Source organism: Rhinoderma darwinii, chromosome 2, assembly GCF_050947455.1.
Source record: "Rhinoderma darwinii isolate aRhiDar2 chromosome 2, aRhiDar2.hap1, whole genome shotgun sequence".
Taxonomy (NCBI): domain Eukaryota; kingdom Metazoa; phylum Chordata; class Amphibia; order Anura; family Rhinodermatidae; genus Rhinoderma; species Rhinoderma darwinii.
The window spans coordinates 54,515,392-54,533,606 of NC_134688.1; the positions used below are offsets into that span (position 1 = coordinate 54,515,392).

Genomic DNA, 18,215 nt, shown 5'->3' on the forward strand with positions numbered 1-18,215 from the left:
TACTGCCTGGATAGACTGTCTGTGTATACACTGAATATAGGCATGTTACATGGGACTGCTGTTTATAAACATGGAAGAAAGATACATGTGTGGTTATAGGGGCTACGACTAAGAACATGTAATGTATGAAACATGTAATCTGTTACTAGATGGATATAAACTGTTATACTAATAAAGGATATATTTGATTTTATTTAGTTTCAGTTCTGGATTATCTAATTTTTAATGCTCCATAAAGTTACCAGACTATACGCACACCGAGAGTTTATTGGACACATGCACGGCCTTGTGAGCAGATAAACTTCCTGTTTGTTTGTGTGATGTAATGTACAGATGTAGCAATCCTTAACGGCCTTTTACACCTGCCGATATTCGTTTACATCGTTGATCGGTGCTCATTTGCTCCTGTCACACAGAGCTATGGATGGGGGACGAGCAGTCGTTACTCCGATCGCTCGTCCCCATACATTATAATTATGTCGGCAGTGCGTCTCCCTGTTTACACAGAGAGATGTGCTGCCGACAATGATAATATTTTACTTTTTCAAAACGATCCGATCAGCATATGATCGAGCGTTTGCTCGTTCATCTGCTGATCGTTGCCCTGTTTACACAGGGCAATAATAGGGAACAAGCGTTATATGAACGTTTGTCTGTCCGATAATCGGCCAGTGTAAAAGGGCTTACTGTTGCGAGTTCTTTTAGAAACTTACCATTGCAAAAGAGTCGACTGCGCTCCAGACTCACTGACGCAGTAGCAACATCATCAATATCGGCTAACATCACATGTTTCACCAAAGAGAAGCAGTTCCAACCATCACATTAGGGGTCAGTTAATTAAATGTTTGACGAAATATAGAAGGTAAATTTTTAAGTTGATAATTTTATATGGCCCGCGAATGATTTTATAAATATTCAAATGGCCCTTTGCTGAAAAAAGGTTCCTCACCCCTGTGTTAAACGGATGCATCATTTGTACACTGTATTGGTATTTGTTTAAGGCCCCATGCACACGACCGCACCCGCAATCACGGCCCGCGATTGCGGGCACGGCCGGCTGCTGACTGACAGCCGCATTTTCAGGCCGTGCTCCCATACAAAGTATGGGAGCACGGCCCGCAAAATGCGAAAGAACGGACATGTTCCATAATTCCCGGAACATTTCCACGGCACTGACACCCTTCCGTAGTGCTACGGAAAGGTGTCAGTGTTCAATGAAAGTGAATGGCTCCCTTTTTGCAGACCGCAATTGCGGTCCGCAAAAACGGAGGTTTTTTGCTGTCGTGTGCATGGGGCCTTAAGGATACGTCCTGAGCTCCCATGACCCTACCTCATGACGTATCCATTTAACGAATAGCAGTATACTTTATGGTGACGGATGCCACTGTTCGGGCATGCGTCACAGCCTGTGTGTAACATATGCATCGGGACCTTTTACTGGGGTATAAGTCAAACAAAGTCCAATAAATTTGATGTGAAGGAGGCCACAGAGAAATGTTTGTGTTCATGAGACCACCTTTTTAATTATTGGTGTGTTTTAATTGTTGGTTTTTTTTTAGCTGCTAAGCGCTTACTGGTCCTTTTCTATATACAAGCCTCCAGCACATGTCCTCTGTGTTCCTCTGGAGAAGTCTTGGATCTCTAAAATCAGAGTCAAGTTTCTACAACAAACCAGTAATTATTGCACTATCCCCCTCAAATGATGTCTAATGTCTTGTCATAACTGATTCACAAAGGATTAAAAAGATGAGAACACTACAGTTCTGTGTGGAAAATGCTGTTTTATTATCAAGCAATCATTGTATACAGTGCAAGAACTTTTTTACAGATTTGATTTGCATTGTGTTTCAATTTAATGGCTTCCAGATTTCCAGATTCATGAAATAAGAAAGCCGGAGAATGTAGAGTCATCATCAGTGTCAACATAAAGGCCATTGTCCTTACCTACAACCTCCAGCCAAACCTCCTCTTTTTGTTTTAAAGCTAAAATAGAGGCCCCGGAGGCTTGGTTAGTATTGGCCGAAAACACGTGATACATATACTGCACAACCTTACCATTATGTTTTAGAGTAATATGTACATTTTTATTATAGACTGTAATTTGGTATGTTAGGAAATAAAGACCGTCTACTGGAGCTATGAACTTTCCACTTCCTGTGTTGTAAATACTTTGTTCATTGTATAAAACTTTTTCAAATTTAATCGGGCCATCAATAGATGGAAAAGAAGATGTCAGTCCAACATGAAATGCATACAGTTTCCTTGCCATCCCTGATCCTGGTAAGCCTGGGTTACCTGGAGCTCCAGGCATTCCCACAGGCCCGAAAGATCCTGGAGGACCTATTTTACCAGGAGGACCTTGTGGACCTTTTTCACCAGGTTCACCTAGAACAAAAGCAATGGCAAAAACAATAAGTTGTATTCTGGAATGTAAAGAAATTTGTTAAATAATATTTATATTACAACTCGTCTAGATAAATATTGCTGTAAGTTCTGCCTTTTAAATACTATTACTTCATTACTATTACTATTACTTTTCTATTTGTTTCACCACTTGATCCAAAAGCTGAGCACCCTCTTGGCCCAGTGCTTTGACATGATTTTTTTTATTGAAATTATGATGTAACATCTGCAGAGAAAGCATTGTGTATAGTGGATGCTGCAGTTAATGCCAAGCAGGGACTCACATCAACAGACATGAACACTCCTTCTGAAGTGCAGTGGACTACATGTCCCAGCACTACTTGCTTCTGTATACCCTGCAGCCTATGGGGAGGAGCAGCAGAGGGCATTGCAGAGAGAAGAGAGTCCTGCACTGGGGCACACAGCACAGAGACCCAGAGACAGTCCTGACAGCCCAGCAGCTCACTGTACGAGGGGAAGAAATGCAGCAGCAGCATCACCTCTGCAAAACAATCCAAATCCATAAGAGGATTTTGCCCCCCCCCCACTCAATTGACGTCTACGCCCCTGAACTCTGCAGCCCCAAACTGGATCCCAGGGGAATATAATCTTTGCTGCAAGAAGCAGTCGTATTCTGGAAATTTGTTAAATAATATGTATATTACAACTCCTCTAGCAGTGAGTACACATTGTTGGAACTTATTGTGCTGATATTGAGGACTTGGTGAGGGAACTGTTCTTGAGAGGAATTTCAGTAATTAAAGGGTTTTTCCACCTTCTGACAACTGATGACCTATCCACTGGATAGGTCATCAGTACGTGATCTGTGGGTGTCCAACACCCGGACCCCGCATAAATCAGCTGGTCCGGACGTACATGCTGGAAGCAGTTGGCTCCAGCCAAGGAATAGCGGCCGAGCTGCAGTACTGCAGCTCTACTCCTATTCAAGTGAATAGGAGCAGACCTGCAGTTCTGCAGCATGGCCACTATGCTATGTATGGTGCCAACTGCTTCCGGCTCCATACATAGCATTATGTGCTATAACATCCGATGCCCGCAGGTGACTGGAGCAGCTTAACGGTGCGGGGTCCGGGTGTCGGACCTGCCCCAATGATATACTGTTTACCTACCTGATGGATAGGTCATCAGTTGTCAGAAGGTGGAAAACCCCTTTAAGTTCACCAACGTTTCCTGAAAAGCACGCCAACGTCCGCAGCAACAGGGCCCCAACGTTTGGACTGTGTTCATTACGTTACTGTAGCCATTAGTAATTGTGTATTGTGTGCAGTTAGTTAGGAAGTGTGTGCCAGCTATTACCAGCAGTATAAGTGTGTGCCAGCTATTACCAGCAGTATAATTGTGTGCCAGCTATTACCAGCAGTATAAGTGTGTGCCAGCTATTACCAGCAGTATAATTGTGTGCCAGCTATTACCAGCAGTATAAGTGTGTGCCGGCTATTACCAGCAGTATAATTGTGTGCCAGCTATTACCAGCAGTATAAGTGTGTGCCAGCTATTACCAGCAGTATAATTGTGTGCCAGCTATTACCAGCAGTATAAGTGTGTGCCGGCTATTACCAGCAGTATAATTGTGTGCCAGCTATTACCAGCAGTATATGTGTGTGCCAGCTATTACCAGCAGTATAAGTGTGGGTTAGTGATCATTATCCTGTGTGGGTCACTGATATACTGTATATGTTTGGTGAAGACAGTATCCTAACCCTTTATTATCCCCCATAACATTTCAGGAAATATTGATAAGTGTTGTACCAGCTGGGCCTGGCATATAGTTCATGCCCACCACTAGGGCGTCAATCACACAGAACCATAACTATTATGTCATTTGTGCTTTTTCTTTATTTGCATTATTCTTATTCAGATCGGCCTTGTTTACCTTTCCCTAAATAAAATGGTTGAGTAGTTTCACCATAACCGCTTGTGAGTGTGTACTGAGCTCAGGTGAGGGTTTCCCGAGTCGACCCCTGGCAGAAGAGGAAGACCCTCCTGCTTTCCTACAGAGCTCCCAGCAAGATTCGGGTGGAGGCACTGCGCCATAGTGAGGTGAGAACTACACTACACCCTGCCTACAGAGGTCGGCCCAAAGGGGTGTTACAATGAAAACAGATAAAATGTGTGCTAGGAGCCAGATACCTTTCTACTCATGTGATTATGCGACTGAGGACACGGGTGCATGTGACAAGGGGCAAAAAGAGGGTAAGCGCAGGTTTTGATCTACCCAGCTATTGCATGAACAAGCAACTTTATGGGAAGACATGCACGTGTTGTTTTTCTTCTCTTTTGTTTTTTTCTGGGTTTTTTTCTGCATCATTATTATTTAGGTGCAACGTTGCAGAATATTGAACCCAGTGCAGTTAGTGAAGGATTAGTGAGTAAAGGAATATATTTATTTTTTGGAAGGAAAATTATTGTTTCACATTTAGTTTATTTTATAAAAATTCTCTATGTTTCACTGCACTACTTGAACCTTCTCTTAGGAACTGCCCTCTTGGAGATACATACCTGGGTCACCTTTTGGTCCTGGTTCCCCATCTTTACCATTTCTTCCTTGAGGTCCATGCTGACCATTTTGGCCTGGTGTTCCTGGGATACCTGGGATTCCTGGATTACATTCATTATGTTTGGTGGCCACTTCACAATTCCCTAATAGACAATGGATGACCACAAGGATTGCAGCCACGAATGTAACCCCTCTCATCTGAGAAAAGAAAATATTACAACTGTTACCACTCAGTAGCATCTGTAGAAAATGTACAATGTAGTACTTGATAACTTTCACGCTTATTTCTTTATTTTCCGCTATTTCATATCTCAGATGAAGTGGTTTGGAGGGTTTTGTATTTGCAGCTCCTTATTGGGTTGAGGAGCCTAACATGTTAAAGGGGTATTCTGATAAATGACATTTATGGCATATCTGTAGGTTTGCCAAAATGTCTGATAGATGGCAGCCAATCTCTGAGATCTCCACCTATCGGCAGAACAGGGGTCCTTTGACCCTTGTGTTGTTTATCTTGGGCAGGAGAGAGATGACCTAGGACGCATAGATCTTTGGATTTAAAATTTATGTGGATTATTGAACAGCCAAGAGCGGCTTTCTTTCTCTTGCTACTTCTCATTCTTGTGGCGGCAAAAGCTGTTTAACATTGCAACCCAGATCACAAGGCCCCTGTTCTCTAGATAAGGGGGGTCCTGGAAGTGGGACAACTGCCAATCAGTAAATGTTGTGAGTTTAGGACCTGCAGAGAACTAAAACTGATAACTTTATATTTTCCATTGACATGTCCATATGAAATTATTTCAGATGAATTTTATTCAGGTTTCAGAAAATAAAGGTCAATCTTTGTAAAATGTTTGCAATTTTCCAATATATTGTCTGTATTAATTACTAACGGTTTTCAAGATCTCTGCTTGCAGTCATTCAATAGGAACTTTCATTGTTTACTTCCAATGTATAAAAATGTGTCCTGATCATGTGATGATGACACGGCTGTTTGAAGCCAAGCACTTATTTGTCCATCACATAACCTGGGCAGATTTTTATCTTCTAGAAGTAAACAATAAAGGTTCCTATAAAGTGACAACAATCAAAGAAAAATGTTATGAATTAATATAGAAAGTATATCTGAAATGTTATAGCTTTTATTTTACAGTGAATAAGCTTTATTTGCTAAAACCAGAATACCCCTTTCAACCAAATTTTATTAACCCTTTTCTGCCCCATGACGAACATTTACGTGATAGGAACTATGCAGTACCCACAAAATGATGTAAATGTATAACATACTGATGGCACAAGAGCTGTGCCCACGCCATCACTTTGGCATTTGTACTATACACCCGTTACCCTGATATAACAGCTGTATTCCGCCTAAAAAAAAATGCAATAAAAAGTGATCAAAAAGCCGAATGTATCCCCTAATGGTACCAATGAAAATGTCAACTCATCCCACAAAACCAAGGCTTCACACAGCTCAGTGGATGGAAAAATAAAAGCGTTATGGCTCTCAGTATATGAGAACTTAAAAACAAATAATTTTTTTAACCCTTTTCCATCATTCGACGTTCATGAAATCCATGGCCAGGAAGGTGGAGTATGGAGCGGGCTCACAGGCTGAGATCGGAGATAACTCAGGTCCCGTAGGTTTGACCAATATTTAGATACAATAGCGACCGCAGCATCTAATCTGTTAGTAAAAGGGTGCCCCTTTCGTCATCCAATCGTCCCCCCATGATGTGAATGCAGGGTGCCGATGGCCGTCATGGAGGCCGGCAGGCATTGAACTACTCTATGCTCTCTGACCTAACTACCAGTTGTGCCCTGCGTGCATCTTCTAACTATCTGACTATCTATCTATCTATCTATCTTTGTCTGTTTTGTGTTTGCTATAATGTTTGCTATAATTTTATTTATTACAATTTTTTTCAAATTAATTTATTTTTACATAAGATTGTACATAAAGAAACTCACACTTAACAGTATCTCCGGCTATAAATAATAAGCTTATTCAGTTATATATATAATACACCAAGCTTATCTCACCCAGGTGAGATTACACCGTATGGGCAGAGTACCCACTTCAGCATGCCATAGATGTGGTCAACCAGAGGCAGATTTTTGGCACCTCATGTGGGAAGGTTCATTCATATTGACATTTTGGACAAAGGTTTATGATGTAATTGTTCCATTATTGCCTAGGCCTCTGTTGTTTTCCCCGAAAATAGCCCTACTGGGACTCATTGATGACGAACACTGGACACATTACACTGGCATTTTCATAAAGGAATCTTTATTTCTGGCTAGGAAAACGATATCCATACACTAGATGGCGAATATAGCTCCATCGATAACCTCATGGAAATCGTTGGTCGATACTGTTGTTACTTATGAACAGCTGGTATACTCCCACAGAGGCTGTCCGCACAAATTTCAGGGAGTGTGGGGTCGGTGGTTGGATACCATGGTAGTTCCTGCTGTTAGCCCTCATCCCATGGTAGGGTAATTCAGCTTCCCGGGTCCCAGGCAAGATATGAGGTACTAATATCCGTAACCTTATAGTGCGACATAGGCGACTTGTTTTGTTCTGTTCTATTTGTTTACTTGTTTCCTTTTAATATATGTGAAATAATTATATAGCAATCCTGCATTTTACTATATGATCGGCAATTGGATGCTATGTTATCGATATACATGTGACTGTATAGTACTGTTGATATCATACACTGTATATGTACTGTAATCACTGATACTGCCATGCATTATCCAATTGCTGTGATACTTTGTATGTGATATTTTGAATAAACAAATTAAAAAAAAAAAAGATTGTACATAAAGACATTAATATCCAAGATGTAATGCCTTAAAATTTACGAACACTAATAAGATATATAAATATAAGGTTACTTACGACTGCTAATTAGCGGAGAAAATTCTGATATTCTCAATGCAGGCGCACAGAAGTGGAGCAGTATGATCCGCAGGTTGTCATTTCATCTGGTTTGTCTAATCTAGTCTATTATTAATAGGTTTATACTTGAAAACCCTATAAATGAATATCTGAGCTAATGTATTTTCAAGATAATTGTTTATGTGAGTTAAAGAGTAACTGTTGATTCAGCATACCTTTGACACGTAGGTGAAACCTGGGCTGAAGACGCGCTCATACACTTTCTCTGTGAGCCCGTCTTCAGGCAAACTAGGATTGCTGATCACAGCCGAAGAGGCAAAGTCCTCGGGGAGCACTTCCGTCCGTTCTTTTTAGTGACCGATGGGAATCTTGTCGCCCGGACCCCTCCCATCAAAACTTCTGACATGTCTCAATGACAGTTACTCTATAAATGAAGTTGAACTTCCAGATATAAATTAATGACAACGGATGTCTAGTTGTCAGCTGCTACTAACTTACAAAAAGAACTGCAGGGGCAATTGAGTTCAGGGCCGCCAGCAGAAATTTATGAGCGCCGTAAAGTCAATGCGTCGGGGCCCCACTCCATTCCCGGGGGTGGCAACGAAAAGTGGAAGAAGGTAGACTGGGGTGAGCTCTGTTGAGGGCCAGGGCGGAGATGGTAGGTGGGCAGGGGCTCTGTTTGGGGACAATCGGAGAGACTAGATGGCAGAGCTCTGTAGGGGGGAGAGGGTTATAGCCGTTCACATCATCGCCGGCTTCCATTTAGGATTTCCATTAATCTGTTCCGCTGATGTGAACAGGCCCTCAGGGAGCAGAAAGTAACAGGGGGCGGGAGTGGGGTCACGGAGGTTACGCACCCTGACAGGGTTGGCAATGGGGAGACCGGTTTGCAGGGGCTATGTGTGAGACCAAGGGGGAGACAGTTGGTGTGCAGGGGTGCAACATAAATAAAATTATTGCACTGAAGCTGGTTCTTTTACACAGGAGTCATTCACCCAGATGCAGTTCTGGCTCCTGCAAACTCTACGATCTTCTATCGCTGCACCATACCTGGACAAAGTCTCCTTCACCTCACATATCGCGCCGACACAAAGTTAATTCATACTACTGACCAAACACTTATATTAATTCAGACTCCCAGACAGATTCCTAAACTAATTCAGACTCCCCAAATTAATTAAGTCTCCCGACCAGACCCCATACACTAATTCAGCCCCCTATCAGACCCCTACATTATTTTACACCTCCAAATTAATTCAGACTACTGAACAGACCCCTAAATTTATTTCAGACCCCCGACCAGACCACTAAATTAATTTATACCTCCAATCAGACCCCCAAATAAATTCTGACTCCCAACTAGACCCCTTAATTAATTCAGACCCCCAAACAGACCCCTAAATAATTCCCCAACTAGGGGAAGAAAACAGCATACAACAGCACTTAGTTATTTAGGCACAGTAGGCAGGGGCGTAGCTAGGGGGGGGGGGCAGGCAGGGCATGTGCCCCGGGCACAACTTAGAGGGGGGCGCCAGCGCCACCTCCTCCTGCGCTATAATTGTACCTGTGTCGCAAGGACACACGTACAATTAGAAGCAATGAATGACCGGGCACGTTCCGTGCCCAGCTATTCAGGCGCCTTTCCACGAGTGAAGCAACTGGTACCTATATCTACGCGGGGGCTTTATCTACATGCGGGGGGGCTTTATCTACGGGGGGTGTCCATCTACAGGGGGGGCTATATACTGGGATGGGCTATCTATGGAGCACCGTATACAGGGGTGGGCTATAGCTACAGGGGGGGCTATATAGTATATAGCCCCCTGCTGATATAGCCCACCCCTGTATATAGCCCACCCCTGTAGATATAGCCCACCCCAGTAGATATAGCCCACCCCAGTAGATATAGCCCACCCCAGTAGATATAGCACACCCACCCCTGTATATAGCCCACCCCTGTATATAGCCCACCCCTGTAGATATAGCCCACCCCTGTAGATATAGCCCACCCCTGGATATAGCCCACCCCTGTATAGAGCCCCCCTGTAGATATAGCCCCCCTGTAGATATAGTCCCCCTGTAGATATAGTCCCCCTGTAGATATAGTCCACCCCTGTATATAGTCCCCCTGTAGATAGTATCCCACAAATAGCTCCCCCTATAGTGCTCCACAGAAAGCCCACCTCTGTATATAGCCCCCCTGTACATATAGTCCACCCCTGTATATAGTGCTCCACAGATAGTCCACCCCTGTATACAGGGGTGGGCTATATGTGGAGCACTATATACAGGGGTGGACTATCTAGTGGAGCACTATATACAGGGGTGGACTATATGTACAGGGGGGCTATATACAGGGGTGGGCTATCTGTGAAACACTATATACAGGGGTGGACTATATGTGGAGCACTATATACAGGGGTGGGCTATATCTACAGGGGGGCTACATACAGGGGTGGGCTATATCTACAGGGGGGCTATATACAGGGGTGGGCTATCTGTAGAGCACTATATACAGGGGTGGGCTATATCTACAGGGGGCTATATACAGGGTTGGGCTATACGTGGAGCACTATATACAGGGCTGGGCTATATCTACAGAGGGCTATATACAGGGGTGGGGTATCTGTAGAGCACTATAGGGGGAGTTATTTGTGGGACACTATATACAGGTGTGGGCTATATGGGGGCACTATCTACAAGGGGCTCTATGGCAGGCACTATCTACAGGGGGTACAGTGTGTGTGTGGGACACGGTGTATGGTGCTATTATAATTAGAGGTGCAGTGTATGGCGCTATTATATTTAGGGGCGTAGTGTGTGGTATAATGAGAACTTTATATTTATTTATAGGTGCAGAAATGTTGGAAAAGTGAGAAGCTGAAGACATGTGAGCGGCAAACTGCAGAAATGGTCTGTGACCGGGAGGAGTCATCATAGAGGTCTGGGCCGGATGGAGAAAAATAACTAGAATCTGAGACGTCACCGGTGAGTCACTTAATGTAAATGTTTATTCTGCCTCTAATCAGCACTGTAGTTACTGTATGATCTGCAGCGAGATGATGGGTGATATGATTATGATATGATCTATTTTTTGTGAAACAGCATCTCCCAGCATATCCTTACCATTGTTCGGGCCATGCTGGGAGCTGTAGTTTTACGCCGTACACACCTATACGGCAGGGGTTGCACTAAATTGAGCTGTATTTGTGCTGGTGCTGTATTTATGTACTGAGCTTGGTTCTGGTGTTGTGTATAGAACCCTATTGCTTGTAAAATGTACAAATGTTTTTATGCTCGCGTAACATAAAACGAAATGTGGAAAAGAAATGACACGTCGATTGGTAGACAAACATGGCGAGGGGGAAGGAGATGTCGGGAAAGAGGTTGGGGGGGGGGCGCCAAACTGAATCTTTGCCCCGGGTGCTCGAGAACCTAGCTACGCCTCTGCAGTAGGTATTTAACCAAGTATCACATAATTTAGCATATATACAAATATACATGACATCACTTAATGTCCCCTTTAAGGGTGAGAATTATCATCAGGGGTCCAGCCGAAAACATTTAAAAAAGAACCCCGCAATATCCACTGCCGCTACCCATAGTTAATTTGGAGAAAGGAACGGGCCTCATTATGTTGCAGGGCCTGTTCCCTTTTCCAAAGTAGCTAACGCTGGGGCCCTTCTTTACAAGACTGACACTGGCTAGCTTAACGACATTATAACTTATGTGTGCCGCTGCACACAATATCTTGACGTTTCTCCAGATCGGCCTATTGTACTTAAAGGCTATCCTGTACACCTTTGAAATATATATATTTTTTTTAATAAATAGTTTGTTTGGTGCACCTTTCTAAATACTTTTTATTAAAAATTATTCTTACTTTTTGAGTTACAGCTGCTTTGTATCCTGTATATCAGCAGCCGTATCTAGCACTGAGACCTGAATCCGTCAGGTCAGCGAGACTGACGAGTTCAGTGATAGCGTGTCCTGCGTGTCTCTTCCCTGTTATCAATCACATCTAAGTGATTGTTAACAGCTCGAAGACCCGCTAAGACTAAACCCGTCAGTGCCGCTGACTTGACGGATACAGATTTCAGCTCTAGATGTAGCTGCTCTGTATAGCTGTATCTCAAAATGTAAACATTTTTTTTAATAAAAAGTATTTAGAAAGTTGCACCAAACAAACGTATCGTTTTTTTTCTTTTTAAATACAAATGTCTATTTCAAACATGTTATATAGCCTTTAAACCTCTTACACTAGTGTGGTATCGTTTTAAGAGATTATGTTGTGCTTATAAAATCTGCACTGTCGCATTGTGACAGTTTATTGTACGTATGATGGTTGACATGCTGTAATCTAAATTGTTTGGCATGGGATGTGTGGCCCGGACACCATTTAGTCTGCTTTGCTGCGCCATAACACCTCCAGGACGACGCAGTGTGACTGTGCCCCGTTCTGATGCTCAGGGGTGGTGCTTGCTCTATAAAAAGACGGTGTTCCTGCATGTTCAGTGTTTCAGTGGAAGGTTGGAGCCGCTGCAGAGATGTGTGAGTGGAGTGTAAAACTACTAGAGAAGCAAAGGCACTTGGTTGGACCTAAATCTATGGACCTGGAGTGAGTTGTAAGTGACGGACATAGAGTATGTACACACACGCATGTGTAGATACTCACCCCTACCTATCCTGCAAATTGCTTCTAGATATAACAGGATGCTGGTTGCTTATCTGGCCACCGTGATGGATGTTGTACTCTGCTCACAAATACTGGAAAAGTTTCAGTAGCAACGCATACACGTTATGCCCAGCTACTTAAAGAGGCAACGTCAAATTGACATTATCTTCTTTGGTTGAGCATCTCTGGATATTTAACCTGGCCTCTGACTTCCCATTCTTGCCTGAGCAGCAGGTTTTTCTTCAGTTTCTGTGATCGGTAAAGGTGTACTGTTTGATTTTATGATTCTGGCTCATTTATTTGGTTCCTGACTACGCTATCTGATCGTTGACTGCCCTGACCCGTCCCTGTTCACCCATGTTGCAAGTTTTCCGCCAGCCCTATCCTTGGCTTCCACACAAGAACACACCTGTCTATTGTCCTGGTACTGCCCTTCGGATTTCCAATGTGCCCACTTGTCAGATGTTGCTTCAGAGATCAGGGGAGTTGGCAGATTCGGATGATACCTGAGGCATAATAGGCACTTGTGGAGGACGCAGATACAATTAATTGTGGTGATCGCTGGTGCCAAAAGACCCGGAACCAGCCAAAAACCCAGGTCACATGACGGCAGAAGTCATCTCTGTCTAAGTGTCATACTGTCAAAGTGTCCTGGCAGTTATACATGGCACAGATCTAACATCCATCTCTCTTCTCTTCATACAGGTATATAATCCATTTCATTCCTGCATGAACCTCATCCCTGCTGTAGCTGCATTTCAAAAAGCTGAAACTTTTATTTTATGGTATATAATCCATTTCATTCCTGCATGAACCTCATCCCTGCTGTAGCTGCATTTCAAAAAGCTGAAACTTTTATTTTATGGTATATAATCCATTTCATTCCTGCATGAACCTCATCCCTGCTGTAGCTGCATTTCAAAAAGCTGAAACTTTTATTTTATGGTATATAATCCATTTCATTCCTGCATGAACCTCATCCCTGCTGTAGCTGCATTTCAAAAAGCTGAAACTTTTATTTTATGGTACTCTGCTTTCCTGTCTTGCTATATAGTCTAATGTTATCTCAAAGTTTTGTCAAAGTGTTTGATCGTCGTTAAGTTTTATGATCATCCAGACCTGCTAGTTTGTTTGTTTATCTCTGCATAGCTTTTTCACCTCATGTGTCTAGTTGATTTGATTAATAGCTGAACGAGCTTAATTAGGCCTAGATCTGAGCACCTACTCCCCTATAAATTTAGATGTAGCATATGGGGAAGGCACTCGTGCAGGGGGGCAGGACGGCAGAAGTCATCTCTGTCTAAGTGTCATACTGTCAAAGTGTCCTGGCAGTTATACATGGCAGTTGCACAGGGTCAGTGACAGGTAAGCTTGCATTACCAAACCAGACAAACTAGCCCACGCTCTCAATATTAGATTTCTAACTATCTGTAAACAAACATGTTTGCCACCGCTCTCATCATTATAGCTGCTCTTGGTTTTCAATCCTATCGCCCATTTAAGACTTGCCCAAAAACAGTCTACATCAGTCCCTCTCTCCTTGCCTCGCCCATGTACAGCTCCCATTCACTATTCACTTTCCTCAGTCAACTTAACCCATCTCATCCCACTGCCCAACATAAAAAACACTCACATAAATCACAGAACCATCTGCTGTCTCTCTCCATTCTCCTGCTACTAGCTGCAGGGGACATCTCTCCCAACCCTGGGCCTCCCTTTTCTTCTGCCAAGCTCAACCACTTACCTGCCACACATAGAAACCCTGCAAATCTTCTTGCCATTCCTTGTATGTCTTCTCCTGTCTCTTTTAACTGTGCTCTCTGGAACTCTCGGTCCGTGTGCAACAAACTCACCTTTATTCATGACTTATTCCTTTCTAACTCTCTCAACCTTCTGGCTCTTACAGAAACATGGCTACACCTGTCTGACACTGCTTCCCCTGCTGCTCTATCTTATGGTGGTCTCCAGTTCTCTCATGCCCCCAGAACTGAGAACAGGCAGGGTGGAGGAGTAGGTATACTTCTTTCCCCACACTGCACTTTCCAGGTCATTCCCCCGGTCCCCTCACTCACATTTCCCTCTTTTGAAGTCCACACCCTCAGACTCTTTCACCCTTTTCCCCTCCGAGTGGCAGTTGTCTACCGCCCACCGGGCTCACCCCGCCAATTCCTGGATCATTTTGCTGCCTGGCTTCCACAATTTCTATCCTCTGAAACACCCACTCTCATCATGGGTGACTTCAACAACCCCATTGATAACCCAATCTCCTCATCTGCCTCCCAGTTTCTATCTTTAACCTCGTCCCTCGGTCTGTCACAACTTACTAACTCTCCTACACATGAAGACGGGCATTCACTTGACCTGGTCTTCTTCCGGCTCTGCTCAGTTTCTGACTTTATTAACTCTCCTCTCCCGCTTTCTGACCACAGTCTTCTCTCCTTTACTATCAAATATTCTCTGCCTCCTCAGGTCATCCCTACGTATCAGACATACAGAAATCTACATGCCATTAACACTGTGAAACTCATAGACAGTCTACAGTCCTCATTGCCCCCTATCTCTTCCCTCTCCTGTCCCAATCTGGCTGCCAAACTTTATAATAACACTCTCAAAAATGCATTGGATGAAGCAGCCCCTACTACACTCCGAACCACCCGACAAAGACGACGACAACCCTGGCACACGCCTCAATCCCGCTTTCTTCACCGGTGCTTGAGATGTGCCGAACGACTGTGGAGAAAATCGCATTTGGATGCAGATTTCCTCCATTACAAATTTATGCTCAAAACTTACAACTCTGCCCTTCACCGCGCCAAACAAGTCTACTTCACTTCTCTCATCTCCACACTATCTAATAATCCAAAACGCCTCTTTGATACTTTTCACTCCCTCCTTAGTCCTAAAGTGCAGATGCCAATCACAGATCTCAGTGCTGAAGACCTGGCCAATTATTTTAAAGTTAAAATTGACAACATCCGGCATGATATTCTCTCCCAGTCCCCTAGTAACATCGATCCCCTTCCCCCCCGCACTCCCTCTTCTTCACTCTCAGCATTTGACCCAATAACTGAAGAAGAAGTCTCGAGGCTCCTCTCTTCTTCTCGTCCTACTACCTGCCCTAGTGATCCTGTCCCCTCACACCTCCTCCAGTCCCTCTCCCCAGCTGTCACTAGTCACCTCACTAAAATATTTAACCTCTCTCTTTCCTCTGGTATCTTTCCCTCCGCTTTTAAACATGCCATTATAAACCCATTATTGAAAAAACCAACACTTGACCCATCCAGCGCTGCCAACTACCGACCAGTCTCTAATCTGCCCTTCATCTCTAAACTCCTGGAACGCTTGCTCTACTCTCGCCTTATCCGCTATCTCTCTGCTAACTCCATTCTTGACCCCTTACAATCTGGTTTCCGCACTCTACACTCCACAGAAACTGCCCTTACTAAAGTCTCAAATGATCTCTTGGCGGCTAAATCGGACGGTAAATCCTCTCTCCTGATTCTTTTGGATCTCTCTGCAGCCTTTGACACTGTAGACCACAAACTCCTACTTAACATGCTCCACTCTATTGGCCTCAAGGACGCGGCTCTCTCTTGGTTTTCCTCCTATCTCTCTGACCGCTCGTTCAGTGTGTCATTTGCTGGTTCCACCTCTTCTCCTCTTCCCCTTGATATCGGGGTTCCTCAGGGATCAGTCCTAGGTCCGCTCCTCTTTTCTCTCTACACAGCTCCTATTGGACAAACCATCAGCAGATTTGGCTTCCAGTACCATCTCTACGCTGATGACACCCAATTATATACCTCTTCCCGTGACATCACCCCTGCTCTAATACAGAACACCAGTTATTGTCTGTCCGCTGTCTCTAACATCATGTCCTCTCTCTATCTGAAACTGAATCTTTCTAAAACTGAGCTCCTTGTGTTCCCACCATCTACTAACCTCCCTAAACCTGATGTCTCCATCTCTGTGTGTGGCACTATCATAACTCCTAAGCAGCACGCCCGCTGTCTCGGGGTTATTTTTGACTCAGATCTTTCCTTTACTCCTCACATACAATCACTTTCACGCTCCTGTCATTTTCACCTCAAAAACATCTCCAGAATCCACTCTTTTCTTACGGAGGAAACTGCCAAAACTCTCATTGTTGCTCTGATTCACTCTCGTCTTGACTACTGTAACTCATTACTAGTCGGTCTTCCCCTCACTAAACTCTCCCCTCTCCAATCTATCCTCAATGCAGCAGCCAGGCTCATCTTTATGACCAACCGCTACACCAACGCCTCTAATCTGTGCCAGTCACTGCACTGGTTGCCCATCCCCTTCCGAATAAAATTCAAACTTATTACTCTCACCCACAAAGCTCTCCACAGTGCTGCACCTCCTTACATCTCCTCCCTCATCTCTGTCTACCACCCTACTCGGACTCTACGTTCTGCCAACGACCTTAGATTAAAATCCTCCATAATCCGAACCTCCCACTCCCGTCTCCAAGATTTCTCTCGTGCTGCACCCGTCCTCTGGAATGTGCTACCCCAGACAATCAGATTAATTCCCAATATCCACAGTTTTAAACGTGCCCTGAAAACACATCTATTTAGACAGGCCTATAACATTCCCTAATCTGACTCCTTTCCATGGCCCTCCATTTAGATTAGTCATCAGAATAAGATTCCCTCACACTCCTTCTCTTCATGTCCGTCATACACGGATAGTGGCTGGTGACCGGCTCATGCAGCTTTATGTTACCACCGCATGTGTATAAAAATGGCCGGACTATTGTACAGAACAAACACTGTTACACTTTGTGTCTCCCTTATGTCCTCATAGATTGTAAGCTCTTGCGAGCAGGGTCCTCACTACCCAGGTTTGAATTGTAAATGAACTTTGTCACTATGTAATGTCTGATATTGTTTGTTTCATGTTCCCTCTAAATTGTAAAGTGCTGCGTAATATGTTGGCGCTATATAAATAAAGATTATTATTATTATTATTATTATTAGGTGCTAGCAACGCTACTAATGGAGACAACTTTGGGGTTCCGACACAAGGATTTCCTCCATGTGAGGGGTTTTTAAGGTGAACTATGGCTAATCTCTAAGGTTGAGCTCCCTGGTTTGGTCCTGAACCAAATCTATGAGTCCACTCAGGGACGTAGCTATAGGAGGTGCAGAGGTAGCAGTCGCACCTGGGCTCTGGAGCCTGAGATGGCCCAAAAGCTCCTCAGCCGCATAAGAAGATTCCAGTATTATAAATTATATATGGTAGGGCAGGGCCCTGTTATAGAGTTTGCAGCAGAGCCCAAGTTACGTCTCTGGGTCCACTATAGGTCCACTGTTTGCTGTCCGACCTGTGAAAATATCTATTCAACCCTAAAATTATATCTTTGCTGGGAGTTGGCAGTTGAAGAGCCACATGTTGGAGACTACTGCTCTATATATAAGCCTAGAGTTAGTAGTAAGTCAAGTTTTCAGGCTCAAGCTTTAAAGAATTGGCATTATAATCCTAAATAACTTGGTATTATAACTCAAGAGAGAATAACTGGAATTACCACTTTGAATGCAACAAAATTGCTGTTATTCGAGAGCATTTGTGTAAGCATTCAATATATTTTACACTTTGTGACCTGCAGTAGGGATATGGTCAGGTTTTATATAGTATTTACATTTCGAGTAGTTGAAGCTGATATGTTTAAGACCATTCGCATGTTTCAGCAT

General features: G+C 43.7%; 1 protein-coding gene across 1 annotated transcript; it reads right to left on the bottom strand.

Annotated features, from left to right (window-relative positions):
• Window positions 1-1,876: 1,876 nt before the first annotated feature.
• LOC142741706 (complement C1q tumor necrosis factor-related protein 2-like) lies at window positions 1,877-18,088 on the bottom strand. Its single transcript, XM_075851047.1, has 3 exons — window positions 18,050-18,088; window positions 4,924-5,119; window positions 1,877-2,385 (listed from the first exon to the last, which is right to left on the bottom strand). Exons 1-3 carry the CDS (start codon window positions 18,086-18,088, stop codon window positions 1,877-1,879), a joined length of 744 nt encoding a protein of 247 aa, XP_075707162.1.
• Window positions 18,089-18,215: the final 127 nt, after the last annotated feature.